The sequence below is a fragment of the Sapajus apella genome, unplaced genomic scaffold, assembly GCF_009761245.1.
Source record: "Sapajus apella isolate SASKATOON/1434 unplaced genomic scaffold, GSC_monkey_1.0 scaffold6, whole genome shotgun sequence".
In the NCBI taxonomy this organism is placed as follows: Eukaryota; Metazoa; Chordata; class Mammalia; order Primates; family Cebidae; genus Sapajus; species Sapajus apella.
The window spans coordinates 65,424,369-65,447,284 of record NW_022436946.1 but is presented as its reverse complement, the minus strand read 5'-3'; the positions used below and the strand labels follow the sequence as shown (position 1 = coordinate 65,447,284).

General features: G+C 37.8%; 1 protein-coding gene and 1 long non-coding RNA gene across 2 annotated transcripts in view; both read right to left on the bottom strand.

Moving 5' to 3' along the window:
- Positions 1-17,611, bottom strand: part of ME1 (malic enzyme 1) — a 196,671-nt gene extending 179,060 nt beyond the window's left edge. Inside the window, exon 1 of the mRNA XM_032275410.1 lies at positions 17,108-17,611. Within this exon, the coding sequence (XP_032131301.1) occupies positions 17,108-17,584 (477 nt within the window). The 5' untranslated portion in view covers positions 17,585-17,611. The remainder of the gene's footprint in view (positions 1-17,107) is intronic.
- LOC116549653 lies at positions 7,806-8,220 on the bottom strand. Its single transcript, XR_004267982.1, has 2 exons — positions 8,180-8,220; positions 7,806-7,863 (listed from the first exon to the last, which is right to left on the bottom strand). It is a non-coding gene; the product is annotated as an uncharacterized LOC116549653 (long non-coding RNA).
- Positions 17,612-22,916: the final 5,305 nt, after the last annotated feature.

The window sequence follows — 22,916 nt, the reverse complement described above, 5'->3', positions numbered from 1 at the left end:
AAGGAAACAAACTATTGATACACAAAACATAGATGAATCTTAAATGCGTTATGTTAAGTGAAAGAAGCCAGACTCAAAAGGCTACATATTGTATGATTCCATTTATATGACATTCCGAAAAAGCAAAATTATATGGATAGAAAAGTATCAGCAGTTTCCAGGGACTGGGAGTGGAAAGAAGGGTTTGACTTCAAACAGGAGGCAAAAGGAAAATGTTTTTAGGTGATAGAAACATTCCTTAGTGTGGTGTTGGTTACACAACATTGTACGTTTGTCGAAACTACCAGAACTGTACATCAAAAGTAAATTTCCTTATACTGAATTTTATTAGGCTCTATAGAGTCAATTTGGTAACTAATATTCTCTTTACTTAAAAAAGAAATATAATTACAATGACTGAAAATTGTTTAGCAAATTATTGACATATTTCATATTCCAAATTTTAAAATATTCTTTGTTTTTTGGTTTTTTTTGAGACAAGGTCTCACTCTGTCACCCATGCTGGAGTGCAGTGACTCAATTCAGCTCACTGCAACCTCCCCCTCCCAGGCTTAAGTGATCCTCCTGCCTCAGTCTCCCAAGTAGCTAAGACCACAGGTACATGCCACCATGCTCAGTTAATTTTTTATATTTTTTGGTAAAGACTGGGTTCACCATGTCACTCCAGACTGGTCTCGAACTCCTGATCTCAAGAAATCTGCCTGCCTTGACCTCCCAAAGTGCTAGGATTACTACACAATCAAATTAGATAAAGAATATTTTAGGCAGGGCACAGTGGCTCACACATTCAGCCTAAAATATTCTTTATTCAATTTGATTGTCTTTGAATCCTTTATCAAAACTTTTTCATAATTTTTTATTTCAAATGAATTATAGGTATTTTATTAATGTGACTTTGCAAATAATATAGATTTATCTTAAAATTATTTCTTCATATCAAAAAAGTTTTAGAATTAATTTTAATACTAATTTGGGGGAGAAATTATTTACATACGAAGAGGACAGAAGGAGGATCCATTATATTTTTATTATTATTCTGAAATAAAGAGATAAAATTGGGCTTGTTTTAAGTGTTATATTTTCAATTTATTACATACACATTAAGAGAAGTGGTACTAATTTGCCCTGAACACATTCTACTGAAGGGTTCCTTCCTCCAAGGCTTTTATAGTGCCAAAAATTGTTCTTTGGAAACGATTATTTTAAACTTCTAATTGACAATATAGATAACAGTTTCTAGAATTGGCTGGGCACAATGGCTGACAGCTATAATCCTAGCACATTGGGAGGCTAAGGCAGGAGGATGGCTTGAGCCCAGGAGTTCCAGACCAGCCTGGGAAACACAGGAAGACACCAGCTCCACAAAAAATAAAAATAAATGAGCCAGGCTTGGTGGTGCATGCCTGTGGTCCCAACTACTCAAGAGGCTGAGGTGGGAAGATTGTTGATCTCGGGAGGTTGAGGTTGCAATGAGCCGAGATCACACCACTTGCAGTCCAGCCTGGGTGACAGAGTGAGACCCAGTCTTGGAAAAAAAAAAAAAAAAAAAAAACTAAAAAAAAATTATTTTCCTGGTGGTATCCAACCCCATTTTTCCCAAAAAAAATCAGCCAGATGACATATGTATTTTCCACAGTAAAGTTTATATCAGTAAATAATCATATAAAAATAATTACTTTGAATGCATTTAACTATAAAAACAAACCCTTTAATATATTGTTGGTCTTAAATAATTGGTTTCTGTCCCTTAAAGGAGACCAACAATATATTAAACACAGCTTCTTTACAAAAAAATCATTTAGTTTCATTGCATAGCAATGAATTTTTACTCATATGTAATATAAAGTAATTTTAACCTGGTAGAGTAATAACTCTAACAATATATCTAAAATATATTCAGCTAAGTCTTGACCTTTGATACCCTAAAATTTACAGAAAAATATCATCACTTTACAATACCCCCAAATTACTTACATTTAATTACCAATTAATTACACACGAAGTTGCAAATGTCTGTTCCTTCCTATGTCCTTTGCCTATTCCTGAATAATGATCTCCTTCAAGGTATGATTATATCATAGAATGTCCCATACTTCATTGTTTCTGCTTACCTGCTGTTTTACCCAGGTCTGGAAGATAGACACTATGCTATTCATATTTGTATGACAGCACCTAGTACAATGTCGGGATAGAGCAGGGCCTTAACAAATTTTAAATAAACAAATAAATGCATAAATATATTAATCTGAAACAACTTTTCAGCACTCTGTGGCTCAGTTCTGTGTAGTTCTATTTTGAGTAATCAAATCATCAATTCAAATTTCAAATGAAGATTTATTTATGCAATAGTACAAAGAGTGCCACTTTAAAATCTCCCAAATAATAATTAAGTTTTCCACATATGTTAGGAAATCATTTAATTCACTAATCCGTTATCAACAGGTTTTTTCATTGACTTTAAACCAGGCATTCAAGATCAACTTTGGTTTGACCAAAATATATACCTATATATCAGAATAAGTGCCAGAATTTATGGGGATTCCTTTAAAGTACTTTCATCTTTACCAGGTTTCTCAATCTTGACACTAGCAACATTTTAGGAGCAACAATGACTTGTTGTAGGTAGCTATTCAGTAGATTTTTGGTATTTAATAGATTGTAATAATCCATACACTAGAAATTTAGAAGCAACAATGACTTGTTGTAGGTAGCTATTCAGTAGATTTTTGGCATTTAATAGATTGTAATAATCCATACACTAGAAATTTAGATGTACACTTAACCAACATGACTGAATAGCATCATAAGGCTAAAGGACATAACATCTGTCAAGTTTGAGTCAGAAGTAGATATTACTTAACACTTGATTTTGAGAAAATATTTAAGGTGTTAAGAGTTAAGCGGAGATTTGTTCCAATTTTTGCATCTACTAAATAAGGCTAATCAACTATGTATTGAACACATAGTCTCTCCAATTTTTGCATCTACTAAATAAGGCTAATCAACTATTTATTGAACACATAGTCTATGTTACGTGTGTTTCATTGGGTTGTTGGGAAGAAAAAATGAGAACAGGCATTTTCTCATCCTATGTAAATTTTAAAGTGTTATTAATGCCTATGTTACCAAGTTTAAAAATAGTCACTAATATGCACGTGCTCAGTGAATACTGACTTTTATTCTTCACATTCCAGTACTGTCTGAAAGCCTCTGAGTTTAAGAATCAGTTTCCAGAGACCTAGGTCAGTGCTTTTGGTGAAGAACCAATTTAGCTCCCTATCAGAGGTTTTTAACCTAAGGTTCACAGACCTAATCACAGATCCTCAAGGCATGGATAAGTAATTAAGGCAGCCTGAACATGGACATCTTTTTCACGAACTCTATGAGATTTAGTATTTCCTTCCATTTTAAATGAAATCAGCAAGAGACATATTAATAGTGGTTCCTGGCCAGGCACAGTGACCCACGCCTATAATCCCAGCAGTTTGAGAGGCCAAGGCGGAAGGATCACTTGAGCCCAGGAGTTCAAGACCAGCCTGGGCAACACAGTGAGAACCCCCCACCAAACCATCTCTACTAAAAATAGAAAAAAAATAGTTGGGTGTGGTGGCATGCACCTGTAGTCCAAGCTACTCAGGAGGCAGAACTGGGAGGATCTCTTTGGCCCTGGAAGTCGAAGCTGCAGTGAGCCAAGATCGTGCCACTGCACTTTAGGCTAGGTGACAGAGTGAGAACTTCAGGCTAGGTGACAGAGTGAGACCTGTCTCAAAAAAAAAAAAAAAAAAAAAAATAGTAGTTTTGGTGTCTTTGCCATAAGAGAAATAACAAATATTTTAATGTCATGTTACATCCGTGGCATATATCTTAAAATAGCATTCATGTTCTTCATTACTTTGAAATTACTGTAGCTTTAGATCTGCAATAAGGTTTGGTTTTGTTTTGCTTTGTTTAGAGACAGTCTATTGCTGAGGATAGAGAGTAGTAGTATAATCATAGCTCACTGCAGCCTTGAATTCCTGAGCTCAAGCAATCTTCTTGCCTTAGCTTCCTGAGTAGCTGGGACTATAGACATACACCACTATAGGCCTACACCACCATATCTGGCTTTTTTTGTTTTTGTTTTTTTTTGAGACAGGGTCTCACTGTGTTGCCCTGATTGATCTCAAATTCCTGTCCTCTGGCCTCAAGCAATCTTCCTCTTTCAGCTTCCCAAAGCGCTGGGATTACAGGCATGAGCCACTGTGCCTGACAAACTTTAATAACATGAACAGGCACACAAACTAGTCATGCAGACAACCTTTTTACTGATCTCTTTAAAAAATAAAACTTTACTTTAAATTGCCCATATTTAAATATAGTATCTTGCTATATAAGTCTTCAATAAAGAGGAATATATCTTGCAATACACATTTGTAAGATACACTTAATTTGTCAATATTTTGATATCTACACATTTGTAAGATATACTTAATATGTCAATGTTTTGATATCTATATTTAAGTACAAATGGTTTCCTTTGTAATTCTATGTATATATTTATTTAAAATCATTCCAACTTTTGTGTCTTTGACATAAAATATGTTAAGGACTCTTGCAGAGAATTACGCTTCAGTTTATTAAGGAATATATACCTCAGACATGATATTCCCAGAAACACCACAAGATGGCTTTCTTGCTTTAGATCCACTGTGGAGATTTGCAGAAATGTTTTCTCTCACATTTTACAGTTGCTTTAAGGAAGGTCAGTTTTCCCAAGCAACTGAACCTTCATTTACATGAAGAGATTCATTATGAGAGAAATATTTTAATTGGCTTACATGATTACAGAGGCTGGCAAGTCCAATGACCTGCAGCCAGCAAGCTAGAGACCCAAGAGAGCCAATGGTAATGGTGTAGATCCAGTCTGAAAGCCAGGAGGTTCAAGACCCAGGAAAAGCCCACATTTTAGCTGGAGTCCATAGGCAGGAAAATATTGATGTCCCAGCTTCAGGACAGTCAGGCAGGGGAAGTTCCCTCTTACTCAGCTTTTTGGTCCTTCAACTGATTGGATGAAACCCATTCACATTAGGGAGGGCAATCTGCTTTACTCAATTCAAATGTTCATCTCATCCAGAAACACCCTCACTGACACTATAAGAATAATGTTTGAACAAATGTCTGTGCACCCCATGGCTTAAGCTAGTTGACAGATAAAATTAATCATCACATTCACAGATATCGTTGAGTGAATGTTTACAATGCATACAGGCACTACTCCAATGAAACAGTGGCTTGTTAGCCACTGTTGTTATGGTCAATAGTCTCATGAGGCTTATGATATAAAGAGCTTAACAGGATATTATATGAAAAGCTACACAAATAACTATAACAATTGTGATAAGCATAGGGAAAAGAAAAAAAAAAAAACAAGATAATTTAGGCAGTTAAAAAAGAAAGAGTTCACTGAAGAGTAATGTCAAAATGCAATCCGAAGGTTGACTAGAAAGAGTAGCAGTTGACCGGGTGAAAAGTTGGGGGTAGGTGGTGAGGAAACGGTGTGGACATAAAGCCTAATGCATAAAAGCTTAGCTTCCTAGGGAAAGGAGAGGGAAGGAAAAACTGCACTGACTATGAGAAAATGATAAAATATGAGCACTAGAAAGGCAGATAGAAACCTGAGCAAGTTCTAGTTAACCAGGTAAGAAGTTTCAAACACTATCCTAAGAGTAATGGGAAGCCCCAGCACCTTTCCTATTTATTCCATTTCATAAAAATATTGTGAGTGAGTTTAGCAATAGTCAACCTGCAATGCTTATCATTCACCATATTAAGGAACCAACAAACTAAGGCTAGCTCAGATTTAAAAAATTCCAAAAGGTGGTGGGTAGAACAATTCTTCAGAACCAGTTTCAGACTACCAGGCAAATCATAGATGGTTCAACCTTATATCATGATTCTCAATCTGTTTTCAGTGTCTCTATAAAATTCACATACATACTCCCACCTGAAACATTTTTCTTTATAACATTATTTTCTATCTACCACACTAAGGGCATATCTGATTTATTCCCTGTATAAATAAGATTTTAACTTATGAAAATTAAGTTAAAAATACTTCATATAGTATCTCTAGTATACAATGAAAACACTGGTCACTGGCAACAGTAGTTGCCTCTAGGAAGGGGAACCAGCTAGCCCAGACACAGAAGTGGCAGATAAAATTTTCACATTTTTATATCTTCTTATTTTTATATAATGAATCTATAAGACTATTTTTAAAATATTAAGAACTATTTCTCTCAATCTCTAAGAATATTATATTCATATTTAATATTTACATTTATTACATCTCAATCATTTTGTTTCTGGTAGCTCTGGCTACGGTAGAGACTGTTAATTGCCTGCCACAACATCTATTTCCCTCCTCCTTCCCAGGAACAGAATACTAATATTATTTGGGGTGGCAATGCATTAAATAAAAGACATTTCCTGACTCCCCTGTAGTTATATGTGGCCATATGATGGAGTTCTGAACAATAAGTGGAAGTATGATGTGGGATGTCGGGAAGGCTACTTTGAAAGAGGGGACTTCACTGAAAAGCAGGCCTTCTTATAATTCTCTCATTTCTTCCAGCAGCCATGTTGGATTGCATAGGTGTTTTTTTTTTTTTTTTTTTTTTTTTTTTTTCAGACGGAGTCTTGCTCTGTTGCACAGGCTGGCATGTAGTGGTGCAATCTAGGCTCACTGCAACCTTTACCTCCTGAATTCAAGCGAGTCTCCTGTCTCAGCCTCCCAAGTAGCAAAGACAGGGTTTCACCATGTTGGCCAAGCTGTCCTCGAACTCCTGACTTCAAATGATCCACCTGCCTTTGCCTCCCAAAGTGCTGGGATTACAGACATAAGCCACAGCGCCCAGGCTGTAGGTGGTATCTTTAGACCTACATACTCAGGACCATGAAGTGATTGTGAAGATGACAGCACAGCAATAGAGAAGCCTATGTTCCTGATGACTTTGTGGACCCACCAAACACCTTATTTTAATTAAGCTGTACCTTAGTTAACTCACTGTTATTTTGCTTTTTTGTTATATATAGTAAAACCTAATCCTAAATCCTAAATGATATACTGGTCATCCTTACACTCAAGGAAAAGAGATTCTCCAACACACATTTAACAGCATATAAAAGAGGTTATTCTGCTTTTATCCCACAAGGTAGTATGTTAACTACAGCAGTATCTGCAAGGTAAAACAGAATGTTACTTCAAACATTATCCCTGTTTCATCCATTCAACAAACTATTACAAAATACCTACTACATTCTAGTCCCTAAGAGCAATTGTGTTGAAAGATAAATCTATGATGCAAACCAGTATAACACTCCTTCCCACATCCACAAAGAATTTTTTTTTTTTTTTAAGGAGCAGAGAGTTAAATAGGCAAGAAAGAAGGTGGGGAAGAAGAAAGAAAGAAAAGAAAGAAAGAAAGAAGCTCCCCTGTATAGAGACAGGGAGGGGGCCCCAAAGCCAGAAGAGGGAACCCCAAAGAAATTTTGAACCTCGTAATTTCTGTACAATGTATTTTCTCCCTCACAGCACAAAGAGGGCAGAAATAAGGTATGTAGAGATCAAAAAAGCAAAACTTTTTTCTAAATCCTTAAAACACAGAAATTTTATAAATTATTTATAGAGTGTTTATCTTACATGAACCATTTCCACACAATAATCTTTATTATTAATATTGATTTGTATACCAAATATGTACCCAGTAAAATGGGGAAAATTTTGAGTATACATTTTAGAGCCAATTCCCTGATGTTTTTCTTTTCTGAACTTAAAAACAAGTTAGACTGAGTTTCACACATTCATACCTTAAAAATAACAACCTAGGCCGGGTGCGGTGGCTCAAGCCTGTAATCCCAGCACTTTGGGAGGCCGAGGCGGGTGGATCACGAGGTCAAGAGATCGAGACCATCCTGGTCAACATGGTGAAACCCCGTCTCTACTAAAAATACAAAAAATTAGCTGGGCATGGTGGCGTGTGCCTGTAATCCCAGCTACTCAGGAGGCTGAGGCAGGAGAATTGCCTGAACCCGGGAGGCAGAGGTTGCGGTGAGCCGAGATCGCGCCATTGCACTCCAGCCTGGATAACAAGAGCGAAACTCCATCCCCCCCCCCCCCAAAAAAAAAAAAAGTAACAACCTAAGGGTCTGGTTCTGTGCAAAATGGTGGCTACAGTTATGTAAAGACTGAAAAATAAATGGTAGAAGAAGAACTAATGAAGAAGATCAGAACCTAAAGTACCACAAAACCAGATTAAGTTTCTTGGCATTTCTTTCCTCCAATATGGCCTGACTTTTTTTTCTCTCCCTGCTGTAGTCCACTGGCCTTGACTCAAAAGTAGCAGAAAAGCTGGAAGTGCAACTGATTGTGTACAAAGAGTGCCAAGAGACCAAGAATCAGAAAGGGGACTCTTGGAAGGTCAGAGGAGGAAGAAAGAACATCCAGTATTCTTTTCCATCCTCTCAGGTAATCGCAACTCCCAGGTAATTGCACAGCGATGTCAGAAGTAATAACCACGACAGATGTCTAAAATTCTAAAGTAAGGGAATCATTCTTTTTACCAGAGGATATAAACCCGGTCTCAAGATCTTGGGTCAAATGCCTGTTGCACCTTTCTCTCCCTGTCTTCCAATCACATGGCCTCAGATGCAAATACAACTGAAGGAAATACACAGCAGGGCAGGAAAACAAAGGCCCAGTTTTCTGGCCAGAGAACTGGAAAGAGGGTCCTCACGGAAACATAAAGTATCAGAGAGATGACAGAAAAAGGGAACTCATGAGAGCAATCCCATAAAGTTGTATATAAACTTCTACATTCACCTTTGAGCTAAATGTGCATAGATCTGACCTTAAACAGCATACCAAAAGTTTTGAGAAGTAAACTATGGAGTGGACTACTGCACAGATCCCACACTATCCAATGGGTAGTACACATAGTGGACAAATCCAAATAAGCAGACTTTGAAAACCAAATTGATATCAGAACCACAGGCCATAGGTGGGTTCAACTTGCAAAATTACCTAACCAGGTTGAGTGACCACTAAAGCTAAAAGGAACAGTATTCCCCTTAAGATTTAACCAACAGCTAGAATCTCATTATATGCAAATGTCCAGAATAGATTAAAAAATTACTAAACATAGAAAGAAACAGGAAAATGTTAACTTGGAAAATAAAAGACAAATAACCAAACACCAATCCTGACATGTCAGACCTTGAAATTTTTGTACAATGTACAAAAACTTAATATCAGTTATTATAACCATGCCTAAAAACATAAAGGCAAACTCTTTTTAACTAAATGGAAAGAAAGTATTGACCAAGAAATAAAAGCTATACCAAATGGAACTTTTAGAACTTAAAAATACAATAATTATAATAAAATATTCATTGGATGGGCTCAGGAACAGAATTGAGATGAAAGTAGAAAGTGTCAGTGAACTTAAAGCTGAATCATTAGAAATAAACCAGTTTGAAAAATAAAGAGAAAACAAGTCCTTAAAAAAGTAGGCCTTTTGATACTATCATATAGTTACCTCAGAGCCTTAGGACAATATCAAAAGGCCTAACATTTGTTTCATCAGAGTCCCAGAAAGAGAGGAGAAAGAAAAAAATATTTGGAGAAATAATGGCTGAAAACATATCAAATTTGGTAAAAGACATATACTCATAGAATCAAGAAGCTCAGCAAACCCCAAGAAGATAAACCCAAAACCTCCAAACCCAGAAACATTATACGTAAAATTCTGAAAACCAAAAATAAAGAAAATACCATTAAAACATCCAGAGAAAACCAATGCACTGTAAACATATAAGAACTTGAATGACCTCAGATTTCTCATCAGGAAAAAGAAAGGGCAGGAGGAAGAGAAATGGCTTTTCTTAGGTCTTAAAGGGAAAGAACTGTCAACTCATTATTGTATAACAACTGAAAATAACCTACACATATGAAGGTAAAATAAATTCTTAGAGGAAGAAAAACTAAGATAACTGGTTTCTGGCAAATCTGCTCTAAAAAATGTTAGAGGACATTCTTTAAATGAAGGGAAATGATACCCCAAAACAAATATGGAACATGAGGAATGAAACAAGAGCAACACAAATTATCCTTTCCCTCTTAAACTCTTTAAAATATGTGTGACAGTTAAAAACAAAAGTTAGGGCCATGCACAGTGGCCCCAGTGTGTAATCCCAGCACTTTGGCAGGCTGGAGTAGGCAGACACCTTGAACTCAGGAGTTTGGCAGCAGTCGTGGTAACATGATGAAATCATGTCACTACAAAAAATATAAAAATTAGCCAGGTGTGGTGGCATGTGCCTGTAGTCTCAGATGCTCAGGAGGCTAGGGTGGGAGGATTGCTTGAGCCAAGGAGGTCAAGGCTGCAGTGAGTCATGTTACCATTGCACTCCAGCCTGCATGACAAAGGAAGACACTGTCTCAAAAAAATAAATAAAAGTTATAGGCCACACCTATAATACAAGAACTTTGGAAGGCCATGGTGGGAGGATTGCTTGAGCCCAGGAGTTTGAGACCAGCTTGGACAACATGGCAAAATGCTATTTCTACAAAAAAATACAAAAATTAGCTAGGCATGATGGTGTGCACCTGGAGTTCCAGATACTCAAGAGGATGGACTGAGTCTAGTAGGTCGTGCCATTGCACTCCAGCCTAGATAAGAGAGCAAGACTCTACCACATAAAAGAAGTTATAAATATTACATTGAATTATTATTCTAAAAATGTTTATGTAATACATATATAAAGATATAAGAAAATATAATACATATAACTACAACATAAATAAAGTAATGAGACCTATATAATGGTAAGATTTCTGTATTTCAATTGAAATGGTAAAATTTTAACTTTAAGTTGACTGTGAAAAGTTCAGCATGTGTATCAAAATCACCAGAAAAAGTACTAAAAACAAGCTATACAAAGAAATATTGTCAAAAACTCACTGAATAAATCAAAATGGAATAATAAAAATATTTAGGTAGGCAAGGTGTGGGGGCTCATGCCTGTAATCCCAGCACTTTGGAAGGCTGAGGCAGGTGGATCATGAGGTCAGGAATTTGAGACCAGCCTGACCAACATGGTGAAACTCCATCTCTACTAAAAATACAAAAATTAGCTGGGTATGGTGGCGTGTGCCTGTAATCCAGGCTACTCAGGAGGCTGAGGCAGGAGAATAGCTTGAACTCAAGAGGCGGAGGTTTCAGTGTGCTGAGATCATGCCACTGCACTCCAGCCTGGGTGATAGAGCAAGACCCAGTCTCAATTTAAAAAAATTTTAAAAAAAATTAAGCAAAAAAAATTAGATTGGAAAGAAGAAACAGAGGCATGAAAAGGAAACAGACACCTATGATAGAAATCTGTTTAACTCTCTGTGTATCAATAATTACATTAAATGTAAATAGTCTAAACACACAAATCAAAAGACAGAGATTGTCAGAAATTGGCAATGGCTACAAGCAAACCTGGCTAATTAGATCATTACTGCTTCTCACCTACATGTTCCTATCAAAGTCCAGGAAGTGTCAGCCAAACAAAGCAAGGGAAAGTGCTATATTATGAAATTTTACCTCAATTACATAAGTATATTATTAGTTTGCTAGGGCTGCCACAACAAAGCACCACATACTGGGTGGTTTAAACAGGAATTTATTTTATTAAAGTTCTGGAAGATAGAAGTCCAAGATCAAGGTGTTGGCAGGGTTGACTTTATTCTATGGCTTCTCTTCTGAACTTATTAGATGGCCATCTTAAGACTCTGAAAAGACAATTTAAATGTATTTTAATATATTCTAAGCTTAAAGGGTCAATGCCTAATATTATAATGGAAGTCTGAGAACTCCTTCACCCTCTGGATCTCTAAGGTTTTTGTTTTGTTTTGCTTTGTTTTGTTTTTCTGAGACAGGGTCTCACTCCGTCATCTTGGCTGGAGTGCAGTAGATGTGATCATGGCTCACTGTGGCCTTCTGCCTCAGCCACAGAAGTAACTGGGACTACAGGTGCACACCACCGTGCCCAGCTTTATGTATGTTTTTTTCTTTTTTGTAAGGTGGGGTTTTGACATGTTTCCCAGTCTGGTCTTGAACTCCTGGGCTCAAGTGATCCTCCTACCCCGGCCTCCCAGGTGGCTCACATCTGGCATTACAGGTGTGAGCCTTCACACCTGGCCTCATAATTACTGACATTGGTATGAACACTGTATTAGTCTGTTCTCATGCTACTAATAAAGACATAGAAACACTGAGTAATTTATAAAGTCAGAGGCTTAACTGATTCACAGTTCAGCATGGATGGGGTGGCCTCAGGAAACTTACAATCATGACAGAAAGGGAAACAAACACATCCTCTTCACATGGTGGCAGGAAGAAGAAGGAGCAAAAGGGGGAAAAGCTTCTTATAAAACCATCAGATCTTGTGAGAACTCACTCCTATCAGAGCATGGGGGTAATCATCCCCATGATTCAATTACCTCCCACTGGGTCCCTCCCATGACACATGGGGATTTGGGGAACTACAATTCAAGATGAGATGAGATTTGGGTAGAAACACAGACAAACCATATCAAACACACAAGTACTTTTGCTGATGTTCTTACTCAACCATAACCTGATTATGGAAAAAATAATACCAGTGTTTTTAAATCTAGGGTTTGTACATTAATACAAAGCTCTAGGAGTTACAGTCCTATGTTTTTAGAGAACATTATTCATTATTATATTACTTGACTTCCTACTATGGTTTCATTGTGTCGCCCAAAATTCATGTGTTGGAAATTTAATCTCCAATGTCTTAAACTCCACATCACCTTTCTCAAGAGTTATATCAAACTCATCTTTCTTATTACAGCACACATTTTGTTATTGGGATATTCTATACTACTGCTGTTGTTTCAACTAAAGCAAAGTAGCAGACATAGAGAGAGGCATCTGGCTGTATATGGCTTTCACAGAAGTGGGATTCTGTCCTAAATCAGTTTCTCATGTTGCTGAGGCAACTCTAGAGAACTGTGATGGATGAAATTTTCTGATTAATTCATTTGGGTCTAGTTTACATTGAAGAAAAAGAGGTTTAAGGTACTTTTCCTTCATGGTCATGAAACTTATTTCTCTCTCTTTTCCTTACAACACACCCAACGAGATCTTGTCATTCCAGGAAGCAAACAACTACAAAACCTCATTTTTTAGATTTAAAAGTGAGTAATGCTGACCCAAATTAACTTCGATACAATACTATTTTCTATTGAAGCATAACTCTTAAACATGACTTATACTGCACCAAACTGCCTGAAATATGGAAGAGTTGTCTCTTTTGGAGATTTACTCGTGGGTCTTGTTATTATTTAATCTTAAGATATAGAAACCATGTAAGCACAACTGTGATAGAACTATCAATTAGTGTTTTCTACCATTGCAAAGGGAAATAAACTGATTGAGAAATAAAAAATAAACATGATTATTTTATTATGTGTAGAATTTTAATTCTGAAGGGAAATTTATGAAATATTATTAGTCACATGAAAATTATTGAGAAAAAATGTAAAACCCAACTCATCTATATCAGACGATATCCCTGAAAATAAAAAACACTAACATTAAATTAGACATATTTTTATAAGACCAGCCAAGATAAGCAACTCAAAAATAGTTTGGACTATGCACAGAAAAACATTAAATTTCCTAAACATGAGGTAGATTTACTTCCCCAATTGCTTTGATTAAATCCTACCTGGAAGATGCATATTTTAGTATAAACAAATAGGCTTAGAATCATACATAAATCATAAATGAAGATCCTAATTCTCTTAAGTTTTTTGAAAATTTTTGAATTCATATCACATCTATTGTTAACTTTGATTTTACCAAGATGAAGCACCTCCCTTAGGTTATCCAGCAAGTAATTAAAATTTTATGAGATTACCAAGCTTAAACCAAATTCCAACTTTTCTGACTATATTCCAGCATACAATATAATGAGATAGGAAGTCAACTAAACTTTAGATTTCAATCTGAACTTATTTTCACAAAATTATTTTAAAGAGGATAATGCCCAAACTGTCACTTTAAACAGGTGAGTTCTGTTTAAAGACCAAAAAAAGACATAGCTCATTCATTAAGTAAACATTTATTTAATGTCTACTGAGCAAAATACTGTTCTAAATGTTGTCACTCCTGCCCTATGACATCAAAGAAATGAGAAAAAATATACAACTTATGGCCAGGTACAGTGGCTCACGCCTATAATCCCAGCATTTTGGAAGTCCTAGGCCAAGGCAGGCAGATCACTTGAGGTTGGGAGTTTAAGACCAGCCTGGCCAACATGGCGAAACCCTGTCTCTATTAAAATATACTGGGCGTGGTGGTGCATGCCTGTAATCTCAGCTACTCGGAAGGCTGAGGCATGACAGTCACTTAAATCCAAGAGGTGAAGGTTGCAGTGAACCGAGATTGCACCACTGCACTCCAGCCTGGGTGACAGAGCAAGACCTTGTCTCAAAAAAAAAGTAAAGAAAAAATACAACAAAGTAAATAAAAAATTATATAGTACAACTGAATACATAAAAACAGAGGTGTCAAATAATAATAAGACTAATATAACTAGGAAACGCTTCCTTAGAGAGATCATTATTAAATTAACTAAGATGTTATAATAGTAGAAATTACACACGAAAAGAAAAGAATTAAGAGATTCAGCAAATATATTTTAAGTGGGAGCCTATGCTGGGGAACTAATAAGATAAATTTGGAGAAGACAGTAAACCCAACTTACAGACTGATTTTACATTAAACATGACAGAAAATAATAACATACTATAAATGCTTAAGTAATAGAAGAGTAAAGTGAAGAAAATGCTAATTAATGAAGGTAACTCTTCTATACCTACATGCAGAATGAATTATATCATTCATCAGTGGAAATAAAAGCAGCAAAACTGTTGCTGCAGCTACCCGAAGGTACAGTGATGAAGTTCTGTGTTAGTCTGGTTGAAAAAGATACGTGACAGGCTGGGTTGCTGGAAAAAAGTAAAATCTACCATTGTCTCTTTAAAGCCAAGGGTTATTACAAAATAATTAAAAAAGAAAAAAACACCTCAAAACATTCCTGGGCTACTAGCAACTTAAAGGCCTAGAGGTCTTGAGTATAGGACAAATGAACAAAGTCGATGGCTGTGGTTTCAATGATACATAGGAAATTCTGTTACTTCCACAAGGCACCAGGTAACTAACCTAGAACTGAGTAAAACATTATTCCATTGATTGACTCAAAGTCAGTACACTGGACTGTGAATCCAATTTGATGTAATGCAGATAAAAAGTTCAATTATTACAAATTCAAAAATGTGCTTTTAACATATTAATGCTATATCTCATCTTGGATGGAAGATCTTTGTGATACTATTATTTGGAAGTAGGAATTAATCCTTGATTCCTAGTAACCTGTTCAAATTCTTTTGAACAGGAGTCAAAAAAATTTTTATATCATAAATTCTTGATGTAATCATAGTAAAGGCAATAATTACTCTTGCTTAGGGATTGCCTATGCCATCTACACACTCTTAATAGACACTCTTGCCCCCAAGATGAGGAAAATCAAACAGGTTATACAACTCATGTAGTCCTTCTTAAGTGTCAACCCACAACTTGGTCATAAATTACAGCAGGCAGGTGACACATATAAGTCACAAATAGTTTTGTCACATCAAATTTTACTTTTGTTCTACTGAAAATAGGTGGCAAACTTGCAGAATAATAAAAGAGAATTTTAAAAATCAAACTAGCAATTAAATTTTTTAAAGAAAGAAATAAGTAGGAATAATTTACAATTTCATAATGCTACATGACCATAGGTAACACATAACTACAGAGATGTAAAAGTTGCCTGTCACCACAAAACACACAAAAAAAACTCACACTAACTGTAACTTAATAAATAAATCATGTCTTTAAGCTATTAATATGATCAACAAATCATCAGGAACATCACCAGGAAAAAGCTGACCTCCTGTTCTTAATGTAAAAAGCATGTCCACCAAAGAGACAACCAAAATAACTAAACGGACCTCTGTGCTGATGGCATTTTCAAAGTCCTGAATAAATAGGAAATGTCCAAAACGCACACGCGCGCGAACACACACACAGACACACACACACACACAGACACTCACAAAAGGAACAATCCAGAGACAAACCTGGCTGTAAAATAACATCGTGGAAGCAAAATGATAAATCAGGAGGTATTTTTTATTTGCGAGAGATCCCGAGTGTTTATAGTGCATCACCAGTGAAGGAAAATGAAGTGTTACCCAGATCCGAAAAGGAGTCTCTGAATAGGGTGTACACTGAATTCCCCTTTAATAAAGACAGAACAGGTCTAAACAGAATAAATTTTTAACTTCCAGAAGGCCAAATTAAAAACAAAATAAAAAAAGAAGAAAGAAAAGAAATGGCTTTACCCACAGTCCCATGTCTGGGACAGAGCTCTTCTACCAGGCCACGCAAAGTGACCAAGGCAGAGGCCACCCACCATGCATTCCCAGACTCTTAACCGTGTCACTCTAGAAACCGAGAGGACTTGGATTTCCAGAGTGCTAACGTGATCTGAAGGTACTCAGTACATTTTTCTGTCTGGGCGGGACCAGTAGAACCACTTCTCGCCATATCAACCTCCAATAATTGCCACACTGTGTGCAACCAGTAAGTAGGTAGCACACGGAGACTGACCTGGCAGCCTGCCTGCTACCTTCACAAAAAACACTCCATTCACACACTTGGATACTACTTTCTTTGGCTGGGCTCTTGTTTTTGGAGAAGAATTGCCAAAAAGTATCGTAAACAAGTTACACCTTTACCTCTACCCTTAACCTGGGATGCCGAGGTGCAGAGGCACCAGCACCGCCCTGCCCACTCTGGGTCCCCCAGGCCGCGGCTGCTCATGGGGAACCGTCCCGGGAGAGCGGCGGAGGGGCGAGGCCATCGTTCAGTTCAGGCACCCGCAAAAGGGGCCTGACCCTGAGCCAGAGGGGTTGATAGGCGGCCAGGCGGGCCTGCAGATTTACCTTGTTGAGGTGAGGGTTCCGCGTCAGCAGGTAGCCGCGCTGGTGGGTGTGGCGGCGACGGGGGACTTCAGGCTCCATGGCTGGCGCTGGATTCGGCAGCGGGGTCAGGCCGGGGCTGGCGGCACGCGGGGTACAGGCGGCAGATGCTGCTGGGGCGCCGGTGCTAACTGCAGCTGCGGCGGCGGCCGCACGGTGAAAGGCCCAGCAGCTGGGGGCGGGTGTGGGTGGCGAGAGGGGGTGGACGCGTCGGGAGGGGCCCGAGCGAAGCTGGTGTCCCCAGCAGGGCAGCCTGCGAGGAGCGAGAAGCGCTGAGTCATGGCAGGAGATCATCCGAGCCGGCGTCTGAGGAGGAGGAGGAAGAGCGAGGCCGTGGCAGCGCTGCTGGTGGCGGAGGGGGGTGGCGGCCGGAGCCCTCGGTTCCGTAGGGCCTCTGCCCACCATGGGCTTACGATCACCGCTGTGGTCGCCTCTCACCATGTAGCCATGCCTAAAGGGTGTGCACTGGGTGGGTCCGCTGACCCCAGAGACCCAGGGTGGGGGTGGGGAGCGGGGAGCGTCAGGCCAGGGTCTCCCCGCCCGCCTGGGAAGGCGGGAGAAGGTGCGAGAAGACTCCAGAAGGTGCGAGAAGATGCCAGCAGGTGCGAACCTGAGAGGTTCAGGCAGAGCTGGCGGCTGCGCAGACACCCAGGGGTACTACGGGACGGATTCATGAGACCCCGGGACTTGACAAAAGACCTCGACTGGCTGACGAGAATCAGACTCATCTCTCCCTTCTCATTAGCGTCTTCGAAGCTCTCTATCCACAGCCTTCACCGTGGGGTCCAGGATGCCGGCCATGCCTGGGGCCCTGAGGCCCGAGGGAACCAACCTTGACCTGGAACGTTGAGGCCCAGGGGAACTGGGAGGAAGCCCAGAGAGGACAGCTCAGGCGCCACACCTGTCAGTTTATGTAGATTTTCCACGGGAATTTTATTTGAATGCCATTAAAATAAGAGTCAAGGTGTTAGGGTGCAAAGGCCCAATGAACAGTCCTTTTTATCTTGTATCTCTTGATATCTTGTGTATCATTTTTCTGGAAGTCCTAGAAACCTGATGTTCGAGAACCGCTGCTCTCTCTGAATAAGGGGTAAGCAGCCTTTCAGGGCTTCAGTTTCTTCTTTGGTAAAAGAAGAGGGTTAAACTAAATGATCTTCCAAAGGTGATATTTTTGTATTGTTTTATTGATATTTATGCTTGGAGGTTCATGGATTGGAGAAATAGTCACATCATACCAAAAGGAGTGTCTGATAAAAATAAATTAATAGCAACAGACACTAAAGCCTTCTGTGCCCCAGTTTCCTTTTCAGTTAAATAGGATTGCTAGTTTGTCTCATTCATCTCTGCATACTGATAATACAAAAAAATACTGTTTGAGATTGATTATTTGCTGATTTTGTATCTCCGTACACTAGACACACATCCAATCACAGTGTTTTCATTTCTAGTTATGTTACTTTACCTTATCAGAAAGATTTCTTACAGTAATTGTATTTTGTCCATATTTACATCCAGAAGCTTCTTTGACCTAGTCTAAATTATCTATAATTAGTTGTGTTTATAGAGAATATTTTCTAGGCATCACAAAGTTCTTTTCAAAAAACTCCTTGAAGTTAAATGACACCTTTCATTGTGAATTCTATACTCCATAAATACTTAATCCTACAACATCTAAGAAAAAAATATGCTTTACAAAACTCACTCTCCCGAATTAACAGAAGCACATTACAATTACGGTGTTTTATGTGAGAGAAAACAGTTTTAACAGCAGGCCTGGGAGCCAAATTCAAGCTGCTTAAGAAGAAACAAAATGTTAGTACAACAGGTCCTTATTATAATGAAGTACTTATTACATAAATTTGGATATATTACCTGTCTCTTCCTGTTTCTGAGATTTAATATTTACAGAATGGAAAGGTGTTATAAGTACAGGGAGTAACCCACAAAGAGTATATGGCCTCTCCCTCAAAGGCAACATTACAAGGAGATTACAATATCCTGCCAGTAGTAGGTAAGCATCTTTCATTTATATGTTAACTTTAATTATGTAAATAGCCTCAGTCATCTTGAATAATAACAGAATAAGGCCTAGCTGAAGGAGCCATTTAGTACATTTATATGCAGTTCCAAGAATACTGAAAAGAACCTATTTTTCTACATAAATGTTAGCTAGAATATAAAAATTTTCAGTCTTTTTTATAATAATCTTTTATAAGGTTAGGTTTTATTTCCAAAAACATAGGAAAACAGATGCAGAGAAAGAAATTCTTGCTTTAATTTGCCTTGTAACAAATTGTGGTTGTGCTGTCACTCTGCACATAATTGGTAATGTTAAGAATGGGTATCATTCACAAGTTAAGGGACTAAAAACCTATAAATTTCTGTTATATACAGGTGAGAATGCTATCAGTCAAAACCAGATTTTTCTTGCCTAAGTTATAGTTTAGTATGTAAAGAGCTTTTACAACATTGAGTAAAATATGATTGTAATAGATACTCTGATCAAATGTTAGTTGAGATTGCAAGTATAGAAAATTCAGGAATACAGCATATATAGCAATTCAAATGTTTTACTTTCATGAGATAAAAAAGATTAATAGAAAATGATGTATCTGTGATGATTTGTAATACTAAGTAAATGATTCTGTGTTCACATAAAAAGCACACTACAACTTCGAAATCGTGTGCATTTTATAGCACATCTCAATTTAGACACCAAATTTTTATCAAGAATTTGATCTGTATTTCAATTTTATAAAGCTTACAGTTGCTATAGTAGACTTTTACACCTAACCTGTTGCAAATATACCTTAAAGTTTTCCAGCGACTAAACTAGTATCTGTTTTGTATTTAAATTAAAATAAACAATTTGAAACTGAGTACCTCATTTGCACTGACCACATTTCAAATGCTTAATAATATGCCAGTGACCATTGAATTAGCACAAGCCTAATCCAATCCATTTGGGCCCTTAATTAAATGTTTTACATAAATAAAGGTCAAATATACATAGATGTGTTTTTGTAATGTTCATACAGTGGTTATATGACTTGCAGAGTAACTCAAGTTATATTACCTTATTAGTCTTTCACATACATAGCTATTTGTAACTGTAAATGTATGTAACATACTGATTTTCTTTACAAAGCAGATTATTTTCCTTCTTCTCAGGTAGCTAACCTAGTTTCATTCCTCAAACCATTGTGTTAAAAGTTCACAACATCCCAGTTGATAACATGGCATATGGAATAAACTTCCAAAATAGTAAAACTGCATTTTAAATAAACCTTTTAAAATTCAGATGTCCACCTAAGTATTGTACTTCAAGACAGCCAACTGCTAGAGAAATTTTGCACATACTCTCAATGTTGCTGCCATTTCCCAATCTCCCCACCACCCCCACCCCCTTTCCCCCCACCCACAGAGTCTCACTCTGTCACCCAGGCTGGAGTACAGGGATGCAATCCCAGTTCACTGCAACCAACGCCTCCCGTATTCAAGTGATTCTCCTGCCTCAGCCTCCCTAGTAGCTGGGATTACAGGTGTGCACCAGATGGCTGGCTAATTTTTGTATTTTTAGCCTCACCATGTTCCCAATGCTGATCTCAAATTTCTGACCTCAAGTGATCTGCCCACCTCAGCCTCCCAAAGTGCTGAAGTGCTGGGATTACAGGCGTGAGCCACCACACCTGGCCAGCTGCCATTATTTGAAATGTTTTTCAGTTCCTCTTTTGGAATTAGTTCTTATTTACTCAGGATAAACACTATACTACATTCTTTTAAGAGCATCTTATTAGTTTCAGGCCAGGCATTGTGGCTCACACCTGTAACCTCAGCATTTGGGGAGGTCAAGGCAGGAGGATCACTTGAGGCCAGGAGTTCAAGACCAGCCTGGCAACAAAAGTGAGACCTGTCTCTACAAAAAACCTTGGGGAAAGATTAGCCCACTGTGGTAGCATGCACCTGTAGTCCCAACTACTCAGGAGGCTGAAGCAGGAGAACTGCTTGAGCCCAGGAGGTCAAAGCTACAGTGAGCCATGATCGTGCCACTGTACTCCTGCCTAAGCAATAGAGCCAAAACTTTGTCTCAAAAAAAAGAAAAAAGAAAAAAAAAAGAAGATTATATCAGTTTTACATCCACAGGTACCAGGGTTTAGAACTTCAGAATATCTTTTGGGGGCCACAGTTCAATCCGTAACAAGTATGAAGTCTGGAAGCAGACTGACTGGGTTTGAAACTTTCTAGCTCTTTGTCTTTGAATATCTTATTGTCTCTGGGGCTCAGCTTTCTCATCAGAAAAATGAGGATATTAAAAGTATCTGCCTTTTAAAGTTGTTATGGGGATTAAATGAGGTGATTTGTGTGTATTTATTCAATAAATACTGACTGATTAACCTACTGTGTGTCAGCCCCTGATATAGGCCCTGGAAGATTTATAGTGAATAATAAAAAATCTCTGGCATCTGGAAATTACATCCTATTGAGACAATAAACAAGCTATACTATGTCATATCGTATAATACAGATACATGTAAAGTACTTAGAATGGTGCCTGTCCCATATAAGCACTCAATAAATGTTACTCCTTTTCTTCAAGATTTGGTTCATCTTATGAAGCCATTCCCCATTCCCTCACATAAATATTTCCCCCTTAATTTATTCAAAATGTTTGCTGAACACTTTCTCTATGCCAAGACTTAGACTAGGCACTGGTATGCAAACATAAGGTTATGGGGACAAACAGCCAATATACAAGTAAAGAAATAGGTAATTATGAAATCCAAACTGTAAAAGAAATGAGTATACACTTCAGCAATTGGCAACATGAAGACTAATATTTTTAAATATTCATAATGTTTTAAATTGAATTTTTAATACTATTTAGGATGTCTTATATTTAAGTATTTGAAAATCTCTCTGAATGGTACAGTATTCTTTCAAATGTAAATAAAAGATAGCTTCGGTAACACTTCATTTGAATGTTCACAGCAAATTTGCCCCCACTGGGGATATTCCCAGAAATACTTCATCAACTTTGAAGGGGAAAATACTCATTTAGACAAGTAATAGCTGGTGTACTTGTCAATAAAGCATTAAAGATAGTAACCTAGAATATAGACTTTGGACTAAGAGTTCCTGGGCTCCTGTTCCAACTTTGCCAACTTTGTCGTTACTTACCTCCGTTTGTCCCCTCCAATGATTTATCCTCATCATAATAAGCACTACATGGGTAGTTGTCAAATGAAAACGAAGATAAAAATAAATCAGATGCATTACTCTGTATACTTACTTTCAATTTTTAAAAAGAAAACACTATCCATCACTAAAAGAAATTAAAATATTGGCTGGGCACAGCGGCTCATGCCTGTAATCCCAGCACTTTGGGAGGCCGAGTGGGCAGATTACCTGAGATCAGCCTGACCAACATGGCAAAACCTCTCCTCTACTAAAAATACAAAAATTAGCCAGGCATGGTAGTGCATGCCTGTCATCCCAGCTACTCGGGAGGCTAAGGTTGGAGAATAGCTTGAACCTGGGGAGGCAGAGATTGCAGTGAGCCAAGATTGCACCACTGCACTCCAGCCTAGGCAACAGAGCAAGACTCCGTCTCAAAAAAAGAAAGAAAGAAATTACAATATTTTAAGAATATAAATTTTACTTAACAATTTTAGCCATTATAGGTTTTGGCTTTAGAAAGTAGAATTAAGTTACTTGACAAGATTAAGTATTAATCTTGTAGGATTAATTAATGTTGTACTGGATTTTTGTGTTT